The 23206-nt window shown below is 38.6% G+C and overlaps 2 protein-coding genes across 4 annotated transcripts; one reads left to right on the top strand and one right to left on the bottom strand.

Annotated features, from left to right (window-relative positions):
* Window positions 1-18: 18 nt before the first annotated feature.
* On the bottom strand, window positions 19-17223 carry LOC121518470 (clathrin interactor 1-like). 3 transcript variants are annotated; one of them, XM_041800795.1, is made up of 12 exons: window positions 17085-17223; window positions 8551-8655; window positions 8254-8350; window positions 7567-7675; window positions 7181-7351; window positions 6633-6801; window positions 4955-5171; window positions 4783-4864; window positions 4565-4642; window positions 3375-3697; window positions 2959-3139; window positions 19-1913 (listed from the first exon to the last, which is right to left on the bottom strand). In XM_041800795.1, the coding sequence occupies exons 1-12, from the start codon at window positions 17099-17101 to the stop codon at window positions 1516-1518; spliced, it is 1947 nt and encodes a 648-aa protein (XP_041656729.1). In that variant the 5' UTR covers window positions 17102-17223; the 3' UTR covers window positions 19-1515. The 3 variants fall into 3 exon arrangements, with proteins under 3 accessions (XP_041656729.1, XP_041656730.1, XP_041656728.1); XM_041800796.1 differs by lacking the exon at window positions 17085-17223 and adding an exon at window positions 16682-16747; XM_041800794.1 differs by lacking the exon at window positions 17085-17223 and adding an exon at window positions 12159-12354.
* Window positions 16641-23128, top strand: LOC121518473 (pinopsin-like). The gene is made up of 5 exons (XM_041800798.1): window positions 16641-16986; window positions 17997-18168; window positions 18544-18715; window positions 21780-22013; window positions 22487-23128. The coding sequence occupies exons 1-5, from the start codon at window positions 16647-16649 to the stop codon at window positions 22682-22684; spliced, it is 1116 nt and encodes a 371-aa protein (XP_041656732.1). The 5' UTR covers window positions 16641-16646; the 3' UTR covers window positions 22685-23128.
* The last annotated feature ends 78 nt before the right edge of the window (window positions 23129-23206 follow it).

The following is a 23206-nucleotide window of genomic DNA, read 5'->3' as shown; positions in this document are numbered from 1 at the left end:
AGTTAATTTAATGTTGAATGAAGTACAGAAAATATAGCGTAAAATCAAATAAAACAAGCTGTTCCAAAATAAGAAACAAAAACATGACTCCTGTCTACTGAATTATGTTATTAGTAGCTCTCTGCCATATGAACTTAACCTTGCAGGTAACCTAATAAAATATTAAACTAATAACTATGGAATCATCCTTCTGAGAGTAACAAAATAAAGATTTGGTCATTTGGAGTTCAGGGCCTCAGAAAATGACAAGAAGCCCGCTTAGCTGTGTTTGCACATCAAACAGAGAAAACTGTATCCACACAAAGTCTCACACACTCATTCACGCTTTCTTACACACACCTTACTTGAGACCCCCCGAAATGTTTGTCTTGGTCTGAGCTAACCATGTAAGTCCTTTATTCAAAAATTCAATTCATAAAACCATCCTTTTGGTCAAATAAGAATTTTTTGAAAATGTTTGTAGGGCAAGAGAGAACAGCATTTGCTTGCAGAATGGTGGCCATCTTTTATTTTTCGGCAGCTTGTTTGAAAATACTCTTAAAAATATCATTCTGCACCTCCACCCATGTCTGTTGGTAAAAGTAAATAGAAATGATAGACTCATGCCAGAAAGCAATGCTAACATCAACTCCTAGGGCATCCATTAACTGCTTCTCTGAAATGACTAACTGAGAGGGGGTTTAAAACAGACTATCTGTAAATGGTTCTTTGAATAAAATACTGGCTGACCTTTAATCTGGTTTTGATGTGAAGAGTTTGAAATGAAGAGCACTGCAGTGTGTGAGGGACCTTTGTTCCTTCACTCAACCTATCTTTAAACATAGACAAACTGAGCCAGTGCAAACTTTCAGAAGTCTGATAAAAAGAGGTGAGGAGGGAAAGAATCTTTTTACACTTAAAGGGCTCAAGAAGTCCTCTGAAATAACACATCCATCCTGCCCTCTGCTGGAAACACTGTTACTGTATCACTGTTGGCACGAGGTGAGAGAGAAAGTAATAGAGCCACCTCTGGAGATAATTTCATGGCTTTAATGTTGGTATACATTAATTTTGCTGAGATCATACAAAACACGATATTTCAGGCTACAGTGATGGATTAAGGCTACAATGCCATTTACAGTGAGTCAGACTTACTGATTAAATTCTCTGTATGTAGAGTACATTTTTAGCAGTTATTTTATTGTAACAAAGGGGGACTTCAGTCATTATAAAAAATAGATGAAAATCATCTCCTCATTGGACAGTAATGACTCAAGGCTATGGCCTGATGCCTGCCCTGCTTTTTTATTCCCACAAATAACTGTTGTGTAGAGGGGCACCAGTGGGTGCTCTACCCCTGCTCTACCACCATGTCAACAGGCTTGAATGGTGAACGCGCTGGTGCCAGCTCACCAAAGAGAGGAAGCAGAGACGGATACATGCAAGGTTGTCTTTCAAGTAACGCAGTCCTGTGGCCCTCTCATAGTGTCTCATGCACACTCACATACACTCTCACACACACAAAGTTGCACTTCTTCATTTCCCAAAACTGCCGAAGTTAGCAAAGGCATCTTGTTTGGGTGGAATCACGGCTGGGGCGATTGAATGTGCAAGGCCCATCCCTACTCCTGGCACTCCCATGCCAGCCATGCCACCCATCATCACTGGAGCAGCCATGCCCATATTCATGCTCATGTTCATTCCCATCATGCCTTGGTTTACAGGAATTCCCATGGTCCCTGTGTTCATAGACGGGGGCATACTCGCTGCCAAAGAAGCAGGCATACCAGTTGCCATGGATGCAGGCATGCCCATTGTCATGGCATTGCTTGCCATCATGGGATTGGCTGGTGGTCTGATGGGTGTTACGTGTGGTGGGGAGCTGAGGTTTAGCCCTCCAAAGTTCTGAGCCAGCAGGTTGACAGGAGGCACACCTGGATAGACATGAAAAAAAAAGGCAGGAAGGATTTAAAACATTCTCTCCAAGTAAAGTGGTTATAGAGCCATATATTGTGTTAAAATGTGTTACAGGCCAGTATTTTTGTCAGATAATCAAACCGATTAATGTAAATGTGTAAATGTAATGTGTATAAATACTGAATGTTGAAAATGTTTGATGTACACCTGTTCCATCAAATCACTTTACTTCATTGATCTAAATCTTCATTGAATTGTTTTGAATCAGCATGAACCAGTTAACGAGGGGTAACTAAATCAAATCATTATTACACTTTGGGACATGAAAACTTGTTTCAATATTCTTTATACAGGAGATATCAATAAAAAAAGTGGTAGCAATCAAAACCAGGAGTTTGCTGATATTTATGTTTCACATTTATTCAGGTTTTTCTCTGTACTTTCAGATTTATATGACAATTTATATCAATATTTAGTTAATTATTGTACATGACTTGGTCCTTAATAAGCAACAGAAAAGGGTGATTTTTTTCATTTAATTTTGTGGCAGCATATGTCAGTGTTGATGTTTAATGTAGATGAGTAAATAAATTCTTCAGTTTTATTGACTCAGAGTTCTGGGTTCTTCAGATCACAATAATCAGGATGCATTCTGAAAAAGCAGCCTTGGCCTTAACCTCACTCCACTGCTTATCTGTGGCTATGCACTCAGCTTGATTATTCACAGTTGAGTATTCGGTTGTCAGAAACACTGAAATAAATCTTTAGCTTTAACAATCTCTATATTTGGCATCCTCTTTGATAAAAGCATATTCTTAGTGAGTTCTGTTGTATTGTCATCAACTATTTTAAAAGATTAATGTTTTTAAAGAGGCTTTGTCTTATCATTAAAAAATAACACTTTATTTTGACTGAGAAAGGTCTCAGCTTTCTCAGCTTTTGCAATTGCAAATCACAATATTGTCAAGTATAATTGCAATCGCACATTTATTACCAAATTGTGCAGCACTAATGAATTTTAAAAAATGTAAAGGATTGAAGCCACAGTCTGGAAAATGTTACCTTGTTGCTGAATGATGTTGTTGAGTGTAGGAGGTGTCTTTGTGGGATTGAGGCCAGCTGATAGGAAGTCCAGGCTGATGTTGACAGAGGGATCCGACCATGTTGACCCCAATGATCCCTGACCTCCAACTCCCTTCTGCTGTTGTCCCAAAGGCTGCTGGGATGTCATGCCTCCCAAGCTCTGAAATAGTTTACCAGTTTGTTATATTTTGACAAATACACTGAGACCCTTCTCCAAACCATGAATGAAAATAAGAACGATACTAGGAGATGGCAGCAATGAAGAGTGTCAATGTCTTCATCTTTATAGATATTATCTATCAGTTTAGACAATTAATCTGATGAGATAACACACTACAAACAAACAAGCTGTTTATTCTTTGACAAGGCCATCATTTGATTTGTGCCACACCTACCTGCTGTGAGCGAGAAAGGGGCATGGTAGGCAAAGTAACAGACGGTCCCGGCGTTGTCCCTCCCAGAGAGAAAGTCATGCTCTGAGAGGCACTCAGTGTTGTATGCTGGTTGGTCAGCTGGTGGTTAACTCCGCCCATCAGGTCAAAGAGCTCAGCGGAGGGCGGGACAGGCGCAGGGTTAGAGACAGGGGCCGAAGGTGACGGGATGCTGCCAAACAGATCATTGACCTGCTGGGAGGGACCAGAGCTAGACGAGGCTGGCTGATTGGTTGAGAATGCATTCCAGTCTCCAAATTCACCATTTCCATTAGATGATGCAGCAGCTGGACACAAGAGAGCAGCTATATGTTAAGTTATGATTAAAACATTATCTTGGAGTCTGTAACAAACAGAAAAAAATTACATACAGTAAAAGACCTTATCAGAGCACTGAAAGAGATATTAGGTCAGCACTCACAGCCCTTCACATTTGTCTTGGGGCCCTGCCTGCTTCTAATTGCTAAAAATCTTTCTTTGTCATGAGCTTGAAAGGGAGCAATATAATAATTTATTTTAAGAAGCAAAATATGAATTCATGTTTAATAACTATGAAAACAGGTGTGCATGTTTGCAAAAGCAGGAATTCCCCCTGATGGATCTGACAATCAACAGAAATCAAAACTGCTGTCATTCCACACCCTTTATTCAAACTTTTTACTATAAAGAACTTGTGGTCAATTTACAGTTAATGCAAACTGGATGCACTAAACCTGCAATGCACAATATTTGGAAAACTAACCTGAAACTTCAGTCCTTAAAACACACAATTTAAAGGGTGAAGAGGAACAAAATAAATTTTAGTCCTCCAAACACACTTTAAAGTGTAAGGAATAATTCTAAACAAAGAAAAGGACATCAGCTGATGTTGGTCTGTGAGTCCAGGCAGATTTTTTTTGCCTGAATATTGGCAGAAATCTTCATATTAACACCAATAATTAACTTTTTAAGCTAGTATCTACCAATGACGAAATCATGCTTATAACATTGTGCATCCCCTGTAATAGCCAAACAATAATGCCTTTAATTAGATATCGAAGCATAAGGTGCCTAGGACATACACAACATAAAACACAGGAGAAGCATGTATTTCAGTTGTCAGAACAACCTGAGATTGCTACAGAGGCAGCTAAGAGGAAACAGAACAAGTTTACCGGTAGAAGTTGGGAGGCTGGCAGAGGCAGCAGGAGAGGAGAAGTCAGCAAAGCCACCAATGAGGTCCGAACTGCCACCTGTAAGCAGGACAAGTTTTCATACAAAAGCAAAAATCTAAGGGCTGACACAACCTGTAAATGACAACACTTTACAATAACCTCTTTTGCCTACACTCTTCTTTGTAACAAAATTTAAAAAATAAATAAACTTTTGTTACCTGTTGTAGTATTCTGATTGGATGAAGGATCGATGACTAACAGGTCAGCCAATCCGCTACTTGAGGACTGTCTAACTGAAGACTAAAGACAAAAGTAAAGACAGAGATTAAACACCTACTACCAAACAGAAACTGTGTCTCACATTTTGGTACAGCCTGAGTGTGTGAGAACCTTCTCCTCGGGGCTTTTGTCTCCCGTGTAGTGGGCTGCAGCACCCAGATCCAGAGTTTTACTGCTCGTTGCTCCACTCCGTTTCCGCGTGGTGGTGGTTGTGGTTTCAGTAGCTTGTGTGATCTGAATGCTCTTTGTTGTGACAGTTTCTTCCTCATCTTTAAATTCAAGGGTTTCCTGCCTTCCATTTCTTGATGCTCTGTCCTCCTCGTTGTCACTATGGCAACAAGACAAGAGATGTATGAGAAGAAGCACTCAGGAGATTTTACGAATGACCCTTTCATTGCTTCGCAGTTAATGTATGTCTGCGTGGGTTGATTGTGTAATGGCTATTTCGAGAACAGTGATTAAAGATTTCATAGACACGGCTCTAATCTTGATAACATAAACATAATCATGTAGTCACAAGTTTTTAAGTCGAAAATTTTAAACACTTGAAAAAGATTAAAACAAGCTTCCACAAAGATAAACACTCAGGTCACATGATTGATCAGCTAATTCTTTTTGTCCAACAAAAACAGGATATCTCACCTGGCTTTTGTTACCTCTACTTCTACGCATTATAATGGATTATTTTGATAGATATTGAGATCAAGATTATTAAACCAATTACTAAATGATTTTACTAGGGCTGTAGTCAATCAAGGAAAAACTTTGTCGACAGAAATTACTTCCACACAAAGACCAATGGATTGGTAATTCAGGTTTTAAAAAAACACTAAAAAAAAACCCAGCTTAATCTGTGACAGGTTCTTCATTGCACCCTTCTGATAGTCTGTATCATCTTAAAAATAACATGACAAGCTTTATGAAGCATTATTAATTATCTTTATCCTCATTATGTTGTACTAAAATAAAAGCTGACTCAGGAACAATTAGCATACACCTGCCTTTAATAATATAATTTCCTTGATCACAGCACAATAACTGTTTGGCATATGACCTACAGAATATCTTCTGATCATATTATTAATTTATAACAATATTGATTGACAGGATCACTTGTTCTAGTCCACACGGTGTAATTTACAGCATATATCTGACCTCATGTGCGCTTATTTACTAAGGTGAAGGGGAAAAAAAGTTGATTGGGACTTAATGAGCAGAAGACATCATCTATGTGGCACAATAATCGTTGAGCCCCGATTATCTTGTTTTCATGATTACAGAAATCCAAATAGTAATCATAAATAAAACTTGATTTACTGCTCAGCCCTACTGTATACTGGCCAATGCAGCCGTGTGTAAATCATGACCTGTACAGGCAGAATCTATTAAATTCATGGTATATGATGAGCTCTTATTCACTTTAAAACAGTATTTTTTTTTATTGTGCATTATTGCGTTTTTGATGTTTTGTACTTTTGCTTAAAAATCTGCATGCTTGTTGAAAACAACTACAGAGTCAAATAATGGTGTGATGAGAAAGGATGGACTCTTTACTTTGTTTTATGGAGTCATTTTTCATTTTATTTGACTGGTTCCGAGTTTAAAAAGGATGCTTTGAAAATTAGCAATTACAATAGCTACACTGCAACCATAACAACTAAAGTGCTCAGAGACTTTCACAGAGATCCCCTTGACATTTGACAACAACTTTTTGGTGTAAGTTTAGACATAGTAGCGTAAACATGGACAACATTAATTTAAAAAGAAGTATGCCTGTGGGTACATTTACCTGATTCTGTCAGGCGAGTCGTCCCGCTCCTTCTTTCTAAATTTATTGAGTGTGTCGTCGATGGTGCTACCAATCTTGTCACTGATCTCTCCGAGCTTCTCACTGAAGGGGAAAGCTCCTCTGCTCTTGTCCCAGTCCTCATCCCACTTGTTTCGATCCAACTCAGTAGCTGAAAAAACAGGGACAGATAAGAGTGTGACAACCTTGTTAAACTAAATGAGATAATAAAGTAAAGTAAGACAGGAAGCATTATCAAGAAGTCACCTTAAATTTCCATTTTTCTGGATTATGGGACCTTTGAAACCATGCAGTTAATGGATTTGTAGTTAAATTTATGGACAGTAAATTGAACCCATCACTAAACCAAATTTTTCAGGTTTCTTATTTAAACAGGCTATATAAATGTTGGTATTAATTTGAAAAGTTTGCAAGATATGATATCCTTTCCCCAGTGCATGTATTTCTTAAAGGTTTGGGAAGTGGTATGAGCTTTTTAATCCACATTTGACCTCAGCTGTAAAAGGAGATACAGTGAATAAATGACTTACAGTTCTTAATGCCTCCTCCACCCATACTGTCAGAGGAGACTCCGATGTATTTATCTTTGTTCTTCTTGGCTTTCTTCCTCTCCTCTCTCAGTCTGTCATCGTCCTGTACAAACTCCACCATCTCTTTCACCTTCTGACGCACATTGATTCCCTGATCCTTACCATTCTCATCTGGACAGACACAAACAGACAACTATAAATCACAATCAAAATATTTGACGAGTACCCCGTACACATGCTTCACAGACATTGAACAATCTTTCTTTTAGGTACTTCATGATCTTTACAGTAAGGTGTGTGAGATGTCTGAAGTGCAAAAGAAACATGGAAAAAAGGTAAATTTTTTACCAGTGAAGCAGTAACCACGTTGTAATTGAGAGACTCACCAATGAAGTGGTAGTTTTCTAGAGATCTCAGGTCGTAGATGTGTTCTCTGGCACTAGTTACTACTCTTTCAGACCCGTTCCTTATCAGATAGGCCAGCAGCAGTAGTGCCTTGCAAAGAGACAGAAAAAAAAAAAGAGTGAGTAAAGCATAAATTAAAAAAAAAAAATCTATTGTATGTCACTTAACTGTGGATGAAGTTAAACATCTTTTTTCTGCCTAACTGACCATAAAATCTAAACACATTGTTCAGTGGCTCTTGCATAATTTATAATCTCTATAAATCACTCTTATGTGATTATGTGGGCAGGACTGCAGCTGAAATGAGCAGCTCTGATCTTTGCACTAAATATACAGGACTAAGGGTGGATTAAGGAAGGAACTGTGAGAACTGAGAATCAAACTACTCCTCTGCACCTGAAATTATTCCAACACACTCATTCAATGATACAGGCACAGAGAGATGAACTCAGCTTGAAGAAGCACAATTCTATAACTCTTCTTCCCTTCCATCACAGCTTGTTTTTGGACATTTGTTAAGTTCACAGCCTGCTGTTCTAATAAATTATAGGTCTATTCTGAATACAATGAGATAAATGCAGAAATTTTGATGAAAACTGTGATAAAATGATGACTGGAGTCTTTACTTTTAGGGAGCAACCTACCTACCAAACAGAGCATCAGCATACCTTATAGACTCGTCTCCAGTTCTTCTTGTTGTCTTTTAGCATCCTGGTCCACAACATGTTCATCACCTCTGGGAACTGCTCATACATAAAGGTAGATCTACAAAGATATACAAAAAAACAATCCTAAATAAAACCCCTCAGGTGTGTCAGAGTTAGATCAAAATTAAGTTGATAAAGATAGTTAAGAAGGACACCTATTTTTCCTTCATCAAACACTGTGTGTGATGATAAAAACAGTTTGTGTTCTTCTTGGTAAATACTTCATTACATGCTTATGACTATACACTAAACACATACTTGGCTATTTCTCCCATCAGCTGTCCAGAGGGTCCCCAGGGGTCATCATTGGTGGCCTCTCTCACCTTGGACTCGATCTCTGAGTAGTTCATAACCACATTGGTGCTGTTAACACAAAAACAGTTTAAATTCAATGGTTAATCCCTAAAAAAATATTTTTTTCTTCAAGAGCTGTCCACTGCTCTTCTGAGAACTGGCATCCATCTGTTCAAATATACACTCTGAAAAAATATGCATTAAATCGAGCTGGGCAGGATGTACTGTGTAAATATCTCTGCGTCTAAGACAGTGAGTTAAACACAGCCAACTTCCTTCACTCTTGTTTTTGTGGGCTCACCTGCTGCCTTGTGTGTTGAGTCTGTTTAAGGGCATTGCTTGTTTTAGAGACCCCTTTCAGGAAACACTGTGCTACTGTTAGCACACAAGATAGCAAGAGCTCTCTAATAGCATGGCTCTTAATCTACAGTAAAAGCAAGGCGATCATTGCCAGCTCAGTTGAGGTAGATCAATAATAGAGTGTATTCATCTTGCCCAGCCAGGCACAACCAACTGATGGGATCTGGTGTCTATTACTTCTTCTAAAGCTCTTAAAGCTCTCTGTCTGTGCTACGACGTTATACTTCTTCTTGTCACATTTCTTACCCTTGTCATTAATCTTTCTGCAATGCCATATCATTATGTACTCTTTTTCCCTCACCAACCAGATATAATTGGTCCTTCAAAGGTGAAAAATGAAGCATCTCAAACAGCAGACAAAGTAATACACACAATTTTAAACTCATCCTCCAGCAAAAACTTCATTCTGCTTTTCACAGTGCAATCTGTTTTTTATGTTAAACTTATTGCAGTAAAGACTGTACAGTACAGTATGATTGCTAATACAGCACCCACACAGTCTGTATCTAATGAAAGCCTGAAGTCAGCCTTGTTTACAAGCTTGCTATCAAAACTGCACATTCAATCCACATAAATCTAAAACTTCAAACTGTCAATCGCCCCACTTATGTACAAAAATTCAAGGAAAGACCAAAATAGTTAGAAGAAGGTACAGTTAAAGAACACAAAACGACAATATAATAACATGGTGACTGGCTGTAAGAGTCATCCTTTCATGCAATGCAGACCAGCTCAGAGATACTTTTAACAACATCATTAAGGGACAGAACAAATGCATTTCTCTCCAACATTGTCAATAAAATTAACGTATGACTATAAGATCTGTCACAATCCAACTGTAATGAGTTGTAGAAGATATCTGCAGATGTACCTTACGAAGTGACACCTGAACTGAGTACATCAGTCTTTGGTTCTTTTACTGTCAGCACTAGCTGCAAACTAACAGATAACACACATACTTTACTAAAGTTAAAATAACCCTCTACATTAATAAATTAATGAATCAAATATTAGAAAAGTAATACAGTGCAAGATAAAAGTAAATACAGATTCAGTTTAAGAAGACAAACATCCATACATTTTATGTATCCAGCATCTCTCTAGTTTTTTTCCCAAGACCATAACTTATTTTTTAGGTTAAGTTATAATAACGATGCTTGTTTATACCATAGTAACTAATAACTGATCTCATTACTTTCTCATTTTTAGGATAATTATCTGGCAATATAGAAAAAAACTTGGCCTGACCATCATATGCCAAGCAAGCCTCTGGCCACACTAATAAGTTCAGCTTATTCCTCGGTGCTTTTTCAACAAAATAAAATAACACATAATCATCTCGAAAAAGAAAATAGGTATACAGGTAGGTAAGGAGAGTAAAATGTATCAATAAATGTCTCCTTAGGGCTTACGTAGCTTAGGTAAACAATCACCCAGTTGTTGAAAAATTAATAATAATAATTCCTTAGATTCCAGGCAGTGGAATTGGTAAAAAGAAATGATGTATCAATAACTAGTTTTAACTCAACCTTCACTACACACCAGTGTTTATCTGTTAGAAGTTTAAACACCTGAACCTTTAAACGTTTGTTTTCAATACTAAACATATTATCATTGTCAGGTATTTAAACATATTTATATCAATTTCTGTTTTGTATCCAACAATTGACTGACAGTTTTTATTATGTAGGTCTTTCAATATTAAAACTTAACTCAGCATTAAGCTTCAAGAATGTGAAAACCCACAAGGCAATAAACCTCTGTATTTTCCTTATAATTCAACTATGGGTTTGTTAGATTGATTAAACTAATTTTTGTAAAGCTACTTAGATACATGCTTTGTTTAGTAATGTACAATATTGGATTTTTGCCTGTATCCGGTATTTTAGAATTCATTTAGCTGATATCGATATTTAAATATGGTTCAGATCTAAAATTTAAGTCCCTAACACAATTTAAACTTTAAGCATGAACAAATTTCAAAAAACACACTTTAAAGTGTAAGGAATAACAATGAATAGAGAAAATACTTTAGCTGACATAGGTCTGTTGGTCAAACCTAAAGCTCCACTAAATTATGTGTTCTTTCAGCCAATACTTGATTTAGGCAGATTTGAATAGCCAAAATATCTGTTTTAAATACCAGCAGAAATGTTCATATCTGCTGATACCTGTAATTCACTTTTTAAGCCAGTATCTACTGATACTGACATCATACTCATAATGTAGTTTTATTAAAGATACCTGAAACATAGCCTTCAGAACAGTAGCCTAAATCAAATTCCCACATGACATGCTGTGCCCTAAATATTAAATCGGAGATGACTGGTGTAGTATTTATTCATGCTGTTGTTTGTACAAAGAATTTGTCTTTTGCTCTACTTTATAATCCTAAGTCGTTTTTATTAAGCATTGTTTTTTTCATAATTTAAGTCAGTCTACTTACTGAAACAGAGGGCAAGAATATGCATTAAAATGACTGCATACACATTACTGCAACAATAAGCACACAGCAAAACGTGTGATATGGAGCTCAGATAAACCCCACCATGCAGGGGCTACTACACTGTGTTATCTGTTTGGCTAACAAGCTCTGTTGTCCTTACTGGCCGGGACCATGGGGGCATGGGCCTCCTTGCAGCGTAGCTATACTGTGATACACAGTCGGTAGCTAATTGGTGAGAAATCCACCACCCACATATAGTTATCTTGCCACTTAGGTGGCATCATTCTTTCCTTGCCCGTCTAACTGGGATATAAGGTCAGGTGGATGCATGGTGCTTGAAGCGGTTATTACCAGGGTGGGACAGGGCGTGATTCCGCAGCAGCACTATTAAACAGTACACAGAGCCAACCTAAGCCTAGCATTGCTAGCAGAATTAGCTTACTTGATAGCTTTCGTTCTGATTCGGAACAGCAGAATTTGCTGTATTTTGTTGTCTTATCCGTACCACTGGGAGAAGATGTAAAGTGAATTATGCCGTTGTTAAACAATTATTAATATTTATGCTACAAGGCTAAAGATTGGCAGCTAGCCAGCTAGTCGGAGCTACCAGCTGAGGGGCTATCTCCGTGACGTCACGGCCCGTATCCTCTCCTCTGTCAGCGTTAAAAGCTGCTGATGCTGCCCGGCTAAAGACGCCTGGCTAATGCTAGCCGGTTAGCTCGGAAGCCACTTAGCGGTTCGGCTCCACCTGCTCCTCGATACTCACGCTTTGTCCACCAGCTCTCTGACTTTCCACATATTCAGCATCTCCACACGGAACAGCGGGCTTGCCGCCTCGGTACTGCGTCGCCCCCGTGTCTCTACGCCCCACAAGACAGAGGTGGTATCCGGTTACCGACGACAACACCCCCTACCCCTCAATAATATCCGATAGTACAGCGGACAGTGGCCGCTGCGGTTAACGTACCGGCCCCAGTTGCTACGGAAACGTCGTTCTCTGCCTACGTCACTGAGACGTCTAATTGTGCCCTCGCGCATGGACTGAAGGAGCAAAACTTAGAGTAAAGTGACGCACAAACACAAGAGCAATGATTTTGATTCAGTTTAATGATTATAATGATGGAGGGGAAATATGGTGGATATACTGAGCTTATGCGTCAGAGCAGCTTCTAAGAAGATGATTAGCCTACAGACACTAAGACAAAATAAAAATTTGTCATGGTTTCTTTGTCCTTAAACTTTTGCCCTTTGTAGGTGATTTCTGATCAAATTAGTCGGAGACACAGGTAAACACAATTTTCTCAGAGTTTCAATAACTCATCTGATTTGAACCCAACGTAGTTGTACAAAGATGTTCTATTTAGGAGTAAAATAACATAATTGAATAAACAGTACAAATTTGTGTTCTGCTCTTAAAAGGCTTCAGTTCAAGAGTACTGCTTGTGTGTGTGCCAGTGCTTCAGATGGGCCATGAGTGGCCTTTGACCTCATACAATAACCATTAATATAATTTTGAAAATTAAATTCAGGTTTTGAATAATCACAAAATACTTTATTACATGTTGAAATGTTTTTTTTAAAGTCCAGGAAGTTACAAAACACAGCCAGAACATTTAACTTACACATCACCTTAAAAAATTTATTTTGTCCATTGTACAGAACAAGTATGGTTTAGCCTTCTAGGGCCAGCTGCCAAGAAGCACCCTCGCAGTATGATGGTGCCCACCACTGTGGTCCACAGTGGGGATGGTGTGTATTTGGTGATGTGCAGTTTTTGGTGTCCGCCAAACATAGTGTCTTGTCTGGTGACCAAAAAGTCCCATTTTGGTCTCATCAGACTAAAGAACTTTCTTCCACTTGACCATGGAGTCTCCCTCATGCCTTTTGACAAACACTAGATGAGATTTAATTCATTTTCCTCAACAGCGGCTTCCTCTTTGCCACTCTCCCTTAAAGCTTTTGGCTGGTGAAGAACCAGGGCAACAGTTGTTGTATCCAGAGTCTCTCGCATCTCGGCTGCTGGCATTTGTAAATCCTTCAGATTAGTCCTAGGTATCTTGGTGGCCTCTCTCACTGGTCTCCTTCTTGCACTGTCACCCAGTTTGTGAGGACAGGCAGATTTACACATGCTCACCTTGCATGCTGGAAAACCACTCACAGACAGCGATTGGGAAAGGGCAGAGCCTTTGAAAAAAAACGCAGAGGGTGTTTGGATGAACGTTCTGTCTGTCACATCTTTACGGGCCAATCAAAGCAACAAAACACGTGACGTGCCGCTAACGAGCTGCAACTGTGCCCCTACCGAAGGAGTAGACTCCATAAAGAACTAAATAACGCGAATCATGGCGACTGTAGACATGTCAGTACACAACTGTTGTTGTTTTTGAAAAGAAAACAACTCAAAGCTGTTCTTTGTTCTTCTTTTGACGAGGAAATGTCATCAAAGTCCACGCTAATGTCTCCCTCCATAACTGCACCAGCCTCTTGTTGCTGCTTGCTTATGTTACGACTCCGCCGCGCCTGAAAGTACTGCCCCTCGTCGCTGATTGGTCCTGCCACTTTCTAACCGGGCCCAAACAGTTCAGATGGGAGCTTTGAAAGATGGATTCGCCATTGAGAAACACGGAAATGGGCGTATCCATCTGCTATGCAAGGTTACACGTGCCATATTCCTTCCATTTCTTGATGACGTATTTAAATGAACTGGAAATGTTCAGTGTCTTAAATCTGTTTGTATCCATCCCCTGACTTTTCAGTGACCTTCTCTCTAAGTTGCTTGGAGTGTTCTTTTGTCTTCATGGTGTAATGGTTGCCAGGAGTACCGATTAAACAGGACCTTCAAGACACAGGTGTCTTTATTCTACAAGAGAGAACCCACGCATGCACAGGGAGATCAATCACTTATTTCACCTTGCATATTTGTATTTAATTGACATTACTTTGTGAAACATGTTAAAAAGTGTGGCATGGTTGTGTGGTGTTGAGCACTGCTGTCTCACAGCGTGCAGGTAACTCGTTGGAACTAGTCTAGGCTGACCAAGGTATTTCTACAAAGAGTGTGCATGTTCTCTGTGGTTGTTTGTGGGATCATACAGGCACTTTGGCATCTTCTCACTGTTGAAATAAATATTTTTCTGGTTTATAGTTACTCTTAATAAAGCTCAGCCATATCTGTGAGTGTGTCTGTGTATGTGTGTGTGTGGTTGTTTGTTTCTTTATGTTTGCTTTGTAAAGGACGGAGACATGTCCAGGTTACAGCATCTTCAGCCTCCAGCCACCTTAAACAGGATAAGAGGTACTGATAATGGATGGATGGAAGGATAGAAAAATGTTCCCCCAAATTCCAAGGCCCAAAGTGGTTTTGTAAGTAACTTTTTTTGTCCAATCAATAGTTAAAGCTGAAAGACTTATCATTCCTCACATAAAAACAATAAAGAAAAGCAGCAAAAAAAAAAAAAAAAATCCAGGTAGGCCAGATACTTCAGCTTGAAGAGCAGGTTCCTATTCTTGCTGAATCCTTGTAGGATCAACCTGACTTGACTTCAACCTGGAGCCCTGTCTGCTTATCATCCCCCACTGTCTCCTGACTGCACTATTCACTCATCAGATTCCTTCTCCAATAGTGGAACATGCAAAGAAAAAAATCTTTAAAAGCTGTTACCAAAATCTAATTCACTCCTCGTAGGTATTTAACAAACAACTAAACAAACAGTTAGAAATATAGGAAAGTCAATTTCTCTTAATAGGCATCTCAATAAACCAGTGTCTAAATAACAGATCTTTTATTAGTTTTAAAACATGTAAGGATTGGTTTTGTGACTCAAATGCACCAAAAAAACAGCAGGGTCCTGTGATTTCTCTGTTAATTTCCTCAGCATTTCATCAGTTAATGTGTTTTTGGCTTAAGCTCCAAGTCAACCCAGCTTGTATTATTGATAAGTTGGCTCAGTAATTTAGGTCTGCAATCTGGTCGGGGAGAAAGTAGAATAACAGCAGAGTAAGGATGCCTATCTCTGATGGAGTGATGCTTGTCTGTGGTAAAACTTTGTTGGATTGTTTCTTTCAGTGCTGTATATCAATATGGAGGCGTGTCTCTTGTGTCTCTGAAGGTTGGAACATTTTCACTTTTTTATTGAATGTTGTTATCAAAACTGTTTTAACTTGTATTTCATATTCATAATTTACCCCATCTGCTCAGGCTCTGTCACAATTGAGGCGGGATTCTTAAATGCTTACATAATGTTGCATGCTGTCTTTAATGTTGTTAGTACTTAAAGTTCATGGTATTTATTACTAATAAGTCACAGCATCCACAAATATAGGTCAGCCAAAGACAAACAACTAGCTATGACAATGTGATCATATTTTGAGACAAACAACATATTGGATACAGCCATACACAGCAAACATTGGAATTTGGCAACCTACCAGATGACGTTGTTTACCAGAGAGTCAACTGGTCATGTGGTTGTTATTGTATAGTATCACACAATATAATGGCAAAGTGGCTAAATTATTAATTAATTGAATTTAATTTTACTTTAAAAGGATCCATGTCAAATACTGAACATAAATGTTCCATTGGATGCATTGTATCATAGTAAGCTTAAAACTAATTTATCTGCTGTTGATTTATTTAGCCAACATTGTTTTAGTTTGGGACAAATAACTTTATTATATTACATTAAGATAGCTAACATAATGTTATCTTTAAAGTGCTTGAATGATCCTACCATTGATGCTGATATGGGTTATCAAATCTGTTGTTTTCCTTTAAATCTGTCCCACCAGAATTTCTCCTGAAGTTGTTTTTACAGTATTTCATTCATGTGAATAGGCTGGTATTAACAAGTAACATTAGCTGAGTGATATAAGCCTGGCTAAAATGATCAGACTGCTCTCAGGCCAGACTTCTTTCTGTTATCACGGGCTGTGTCTTTGATTCAGTGTTTTTCTGTCTTAGTGGGTCTTCCTATTTATGTTTTTGTTCCTCCGTACAAAACTGTTAATTTTCATATTGAAAAGAATTTAAAAAAAAAGTTTGGCCAGTGTTGGTGTAATAGGAACTCACAAAAAAGTGATGGACATTACTCTGACTTCCCAACAACAACTCTCAAATACTTTAACGTTCAGTGATCGTGTTTGTCTACACGGAGAAAAAAAAAACTTTGTTTTCCTTGTCACGGTTGCTTTCAGATTACCGTAATTTCTTTTTAACCGTAATCTTATTTTGTGTCCTCTCTACCAGGATGCAATGATGACCCCTCTGCAGCAGAGTAACAATATCACCTCAGGGCACAGCTCGGACCCTGCCACCGCTGGAGTGCTCAGCTGGGCGGGTCACACCGTGGCGGCAGTTCTTCTCGGTTTCATCCTGGTCCTGGGCTTCCTCGGTAACTTCCTGGTTCTCCTGGTATTCTCACGCTTCCCGCGGCTGCAGACCCCCGCGAGCCTGCTACTCATCAACATCAGCGCCAGCGACATGCTAGTTTGCATCTTTGGGACTCCTCTCAGCTTCGCGGCCAGCGTGCGCGGCAGGTGGCTGACCGGGTCGTACGGGTGCCGGTGGTACGGTTTCTCAAACGCGCTATTTGGTGAGTGGAAAATGATGAGCTATATGGTTCCTTTGTAAAATGTCATTTGAGTTCAAATATAGGCCTACTGCATTTTGTGACAGTGAAAGGAGCCTTACCTTTCTTCTATTTGCATTGAATGGTACCAACTGCAATTAAGGAGCTTTCAGTAAGTTTTCAGACCCCCTCCCTTTTTCCAGTTCTGTGTTGCAGCCTGATGATGCAATCGAGAAAAAAACATTTTTTTTCTCATTCATCTACACTCAGTACTCCATAATAAAAAGTGACTTTTTTTAAATTTTTTTGGTAAATTTATTAAAAATAAACTACATTATATAACTGACAAAGTATTTAGACCGTTTACAAGAGGACTTCAAATTTATCTCAGGTAATTCCTCCCATTTCTCTCTGTCGTTGCTGAGATGTTTCTACACCTTGATTGGAGTCCACCTGTGGTAAATTACATTGATTGGACATGATTTGGAAAGGCACACCTCTCTGTAGAAGGCCTCACAGCTAATAATGCATATCAGGGCAAAAACCAAGACATGAGGTCAAAGGAACTGCCAAGCTCAGAGACAGGACTCAGATCTGGGGAAGGCTACCAAAAAATTCCGCCACGCTGAAGAGCACTGTGGCCTCCACAATTCTCAAATGGACAAAGTTTGGCACAGCCAAAAACAGCCAAGGCAAACTGAGCAAACAGGGTAGAAGAGAGGTGTCCAAGAACCCAGTGGTCACTGACTGAGCTCCAACCTTAGGCTTCCATCTAACCACTCTGCCATAATCCCAAATCGGTCGAGGGCTGCAGTGATTTTGTCGTTGTGGAACTGTGTCCCATCTCCACACAGGATCTTAAGGAATAAAGATGATTCTTTTTTCAACTGTAGCATCAGGCTGCAACATAACACAATTGAAAAAAGGGTAAAAGGGGTGTCAATACTTTCTGGATGCACTTTATATAGTAAAACCTAAATGCAGAGATAAATACCTGAGTTTGATCTGTTGATGCTTATTTCTCTCTCTGTCAGGTATTGTATCTTTAGTGTCTCTTTCTCTGCTGTCCTTGGAGCGCTACTTTGTGTTGCTCTGCAGCAGCATCCTCTCTGACTCCTCTCAGTACCGCAGGGCCAGGCTGGCTGTCGTTGCCTCGTGGCTTTACTCATTGGTCTGGACTGTGCCTCCACTGCTGGGCTGGAGCAGGTCTGTACTGCTTTGATACTAACTAGTCACTTCTCTTACTAGACCATTTACTCATATACTCATGAAGTGTGCTTGTAATAAAGCTGGGAGTATTTATGTGATGCTTTATTCACTTATTGAAGTTTGAAGTGTGTGGATGAAGAAAATAATAAGATTTTCATCTCAAAATATGATACACAAACAAAAATAAAAATCCAAATAATGCAAATGTTTCCTTTAAATATTGTTCATTCAAATATAAGTTATACTCTTTAATTTTAAGGTTTACTAGTTATGTATAATAGATGTCAAACAAGAGATGTCAAGAGTATTATACATATCATGCCACTGATTAATATTATGCTCTCAAAGTGTGTGTTGTGTGTGATTGAGCAGCTATGGGCCAGAGGTTCCCGACACCACCTGCTCCGTCCAGTGGCAGCAACATTCAGCCTCAGCTCGCTCCTACATCAGCTGTTTGTTCATCTTCTGTCTGCTCCTGCCACTACTGCTGATGCTCTTTTGCTATGGGAGGATCCTGTTGGCAGCCAGGGCGGTGACAAGACAAGTGAGTGTGACGTGAATGACTCTGCCCTCTTTTGATTTCCATTTGTTTGTGTAATCAGTCTTTTTAAGTGTGTGTAAGAAAAGTCATGGAAATGCTGGAGTGTGCAGTCAGTCCTCTCGGTGTGCCTCAGAGTAGGGTATTTTCAGTAATCAGGAACTGTTGAAATAAAGGGCTTTTTGTTTACTCTTTATTTAAACAATAATTACTGTGATGCAGGAATTTGCTGATTTGCCGTGCTTAAATGTGTGTCAAAGATACTCAAATCACATTTAGTGAACAACAGTAGCGAGGTTTTCTATTAAATACAGTGAAAAACAACTAAACGCCCTCTATATACCTGCCATTAGAAATATTCCGCCCTTTGGATGTTTTACCCCTTTATTGGTTTCATCAATCCTTTATTGTCACAAGAAATGTAAATTAAATGAAAAAATATCTAGTGTAAAATAAGTGCATAAATATTTACCCCCTTTAAAATGACTGACCTAATTCAACAGAGGTCTAGCCAATTAGTGCTAATAGTCTCATGTATAATAGTTAGTCAGTATTCCTGGCTATAATTACACCATAAGGACAAAAGAACACTCCAAGCAAATCAGAGAAAAAGGTTATTAAAAAGTATAAGTCAGGGAAGGTTACAGAAAAATCCCAAGACACTGAACATCCCCAGATTTCAGTTAAATCCATCATCAAGAAATGGAAGGAATATAGCACATGTGTAAATCTGCCTAGATCAGGCCATCCTCACAAACTGAGTGACTGTGCAAGGAGACCAGTGAGAGAGACCACCAAGATACCTACGACTATTCTGAAGAAGTTACAAGCTTCAGCAGCTGAGATGGGAGAGACTCTGCATACAACGACTGTTGAACATGTTCTTTATTACACGAAGCTTTATGGGAGAGTGGCAAAGAAAAAGCCACTGTTGAGGAAAACTCACATTAAATCTTGACACAGGTTCACCAAAAGGCATGTGGGAGACTGCATGGTTAAGTGGGAGAAAGTCCTTTGGTCTGATGAGAGCGAATTGGTGCTTTTTGGCTTCAAAGAAGACGCTTTGTTTGGTGTTGGCAGCACCATGCTGTGGGGATGCTTCTCAGCAGCCAGTCCTAGAAGGCTTGTAAAGGTAGAGTGTAAAATGAATGTGGCAAAATTTTGAAAATCCTGGAGGACAATTGTATTTCTGCAAGAGAACTATGGCTTGGGAGAAGATTTGAGACATATCCACACAGACTCAGGGTTGTGATTGCAGCCAAGATTGCAGGTACTAAATACTGACTTGAGGGTGGTGAATATTTATGTAACTACTTATTTTACATTACATTTTTTTTTCAATTGACATGACTTTGTTGAAATCTGTTTTCACTTTGACTTAAAGAGATTTTTTGTAAAAAGAAAAAAACTGTCAAAAAAGCCAAATAATGACCATGACTGATTTATAAAATTAAATGAAAATGATAGAACTAGTTTAAATAAAGAATTGATACATTTTATGTAAGTTTTTTTTCTTTTGCTAATCACTGATTCTTGGGAATTTGGATAAAACAGGTTTTAATTTTGAAAATAAAAAGTAAGTCAAATTACAAAGTCTGAAGGTATATCATTATAGACCAACTTCAGACCTCTTCTTGAAAAGTAAACATTTATGTCATAATCTATTCAAATATTTTTTTATACAGAAGAGACAGTGTTGACATGTTATGGTTGTGACAGTAGCAGTGTCCAAAAATATTAACAAGTTTAAGGGAAAATATCAAACTTAGAGAAGCTTGAGTGATCTTGAAGCATGCAGTAGAGCTGAAGGTTTGAAAATGGGGTCTTCAGGAATGTAGTTGACCTTGTAGTTGCCTGATTTTATTGCTTTTTATAAATATCTGACAGTGGTGATGAATATGTGGGACACATTTTGAGCAACCACAAAATAAAAGTAAATATTGTTAAAAACTCACTGTTTTTAGTTTTTAATGCATATTATAATTTACTCTTTCATGTGGTAAAGGTATTATTCAATTCAATTATTACTTTTTGTTTTTTTAATCAAGTTGAAATGATTATCTCCTATCCAAGGACAACTGATTTTGTAGGCAATGGGCCAGCATATAATCATTAAATTAATAAAAAATAAAAATAAACCTACAAAAGAACCTTACATATGTGCAAAGGATCACCTGGTTATAACCTTGATTTGTTTTATTTATGACAATGTTTTTAATTTCCAACAGAATTAGCACTTTTCTTAGTGGGACATGTTTTTCCAAATTCCAAAGAATCAGTGAAATATTAGTGCAGGCAGGTGTTAGGACAGAGATAACTTCTGTCTCACTATGACACAGAGATGGTGTACAGAGCTATCATCTAGCTTACATTCCTCATAAATTCTGGCCCAGAAGACAATACACATGATTGTCATTTGCACTTGTTCCTGCAGGTGGAGCTAAGCAGATGCCATTCAAAATGAGATCAATGATGAAGCCACAGTCTCATGAACTGGTTTTAAATATTAAGTCATCTATTTTTTTGAACTACCCAACTTTTCAGATGGTTTAAAGTCATCTTCTGTAATAACTTTACAACTTTCTGCACTGGTATTGTCCTGTGTTGCTAGGCAGGATTCAGGAGTAATATTGAAGTATTCAGCACCATATGTTTGAAAACAATCCAGCCTCCATTATTTTAGTGACTAAGAGTTTCCAAAAGTAGCAAATCCTAAATGACAAATTTTCATTAGGAACGTGTATGGGAGAGGAATAAATTCATCAAAAATTGCAAGGAACCTCTTGCTCATTGTCTAAATGTTGCCAACATGTATGAGAAATTAAAAAGTATGCAGTAGGTTGCATGCATTTTTTAAACTGAAAATATGACCTATGTTCAAGTGCTGATAATAAGCGTCAAACGGGGCATCGATATTGTTTGATTTATTTATAGCATCAAATCAAAGCTTAAGGTTGTAGTGTGAGGACAGCCTTAATAAAGAGTCACACCCTCTACCCAACAGTCATAGCTATTGAGTCTATGCACTCTCAGAGCAGCAAAGGCCTTTTTAACAATGTGCTTTTAACAGGCCACCAGAGTCAACAGGTCGTCTGCTGAGCAGAGAGAAGGCCGTGTGCTTCTGATGGTAGTCTCCATGGTGACTGGATACCTTTTGTGCTGGATGCCATATGGGGTTATGGCGATGCTGTCATCTTTTGGGCGTCCTGGCTTGGTGTCGCCTGGTGCACGTTTGATCCCCTCCCTCTTGGCAAAGACCAGCACCGTTCTCAACCCATTTATTTATGTTCTGCTTAACAACCAGGTAACATTAATAAGGTGTATTTGAAATTGAAGGATTTATGTATAATTTAATGCTGATGGTCATGACTGTTAAATAAAAAATGCATAGTCTCTCTTTTCTGACTGAGGGATAACATTGTTTTAATGCCACACACTCATCTTCCTAGTAAATCTCTGTATTTTCCCCTACAATGCATCTCAAAATTGAGTTACACTAGCCTGCTGTAGCCCCAAGAAGAGACAAGCCTGTTGACCTGACTCAAGTGACATGACTTGAGGTATGATGTAGATAATCAGCTCTCACTTCCACATGCAAAGCTGTAATAAGCCAGCTGTTTGAGCAGTTTTCCTGCTTGTGCTGTCTGGTTATCAAACCTTTCGTCTTTGCTTTTTATCCCTGCTTTAGACTGAGCTGTTGATTTGTCTAGGATAAGCTGTATGGGACAGCTCTGATGCCAAAGGGTAATCATGTTTGTTATTTTCTGCTTTATCTAGTTCTCCAGGTGTTTCCTGTACATGATCAGGTGTGGCTCTGAAGCTCTGCCCTCTCCGGTTCACTACACCCTGCCCTGCAGCACAGGGGCGTTGCCTTACAGTCCTCATCCGATGTCAGAAGAACTTAACTCTGTACCTGTTATGCTTAGATCCAGGGACCAGCAGGTACAGGAGCCCAGGCAGAGACTCACTTTGTGATAATACAGTTAAATGCACTCTTAAATATATATAAAGACCATATTCCCCTAATTTTCTCAATTTACAAGAAATATTTTGACACATTGTTTTGTATTGATAATTCTAACAGGTAATTAGGCTTAAAGCCTGGGTGGGCCATTAACATATGTATTGACTGGAAGATGGTTTTCCCCTTGTGGCGTTTTCATTGTTACCCCAGTTTATAGTGAAACGCTGAGTAAGCCATAGCTCAGTTTGTGCTTTTGTCAAATGGGCTTGTGTTCGTGGTTTATTTTAAACAGTAATGTTTCTATAGCTCTTTCTCTCTCAGATTTTTTTCTTTTTGTTTATTGAAATAAATATAAATTAGGAAAAGTCAAGTCTGTCAACATGTATTGAAACTTTTTTCTACTCAGAAAAAACAGGGGCTTATATAGTGGGCAAGATTATTTTGTATTATCTTTGCATCACTAGAGGGCGCTGGGGCTCTACTGGCATTTATACATGTACTCAGCATTGTGGTGGATATGTCAATTGCATAAC

The sequence above is a fragment of the Cheilinus undulatus genome, linkage group 12 (genome assembly GCF_018320785.1).
Source record: "Cheilinus undulatus linkage group 12, ASM1832078v1, whole genome shotgun sequence".
Classification (NCBI taxonomy): Eukaryota; Metazoa; Chordata; class Actinopteri; order Labriformes; family Labridae; genus Cheilinus; species Cheilinus undulatus.
Note: the sequence above shows the minus strand (reverse complement) of the source record. Positions and strands in the feature narration are given on the sequence as shown.

What these genes read in the sequence shown, in the direction of transcription:
- LOC121518470 (XM_041800794.1), bottom strand. Translation starts at nt 12,199, where the DNA reads ATGCTGAATATGTGGAAAGTCAGAGAGCTGGTGGACAAAGC. An exon ending in CTGATGGGAGAAATAGCCAA is followed by an intron (nt 8,351 to 8,550) that starts GTATGTGTTTAG and finishes ATATCTTTGTAG; the next exon opens with ATCTACCTTTATGTATGAGC. An exon ending in AGAAAACTACCACTTCATTG is followed by an intron (nt 7,352 to 7,566) that starts GTGAGTCTCTCA and finishes GTGTCTGTCCAG; the next exon opens with ATGAGAATGGTAAGGATCAG.
- LOC121518473 (XM_041800798.1), top strand. Translation starts at nt 16,647, where the DNA reads ATGATGACCCCTCTGCAGCAGAGTAACAATATCACCTCAGGGCACAGC. An exon ending in TTTCTCAAACGCGCTATTTG is followed by an intron (nt 16,987 to 17,996) that starts GTGAGTGGAAAA and finishes TCTCTCTGTCAG; the next exon opens with GTATTGTATCTTTAGTGTCT. An exon ending in CCACTGCTGGGCTGGAGCAG is followed by an intron (nt 18,169 to 18,543) that starts GTCTGTACTGCT and finishes GTGATTGAGCAG; the next exon opens with CTATGGGCCAGAGGTTCCCG.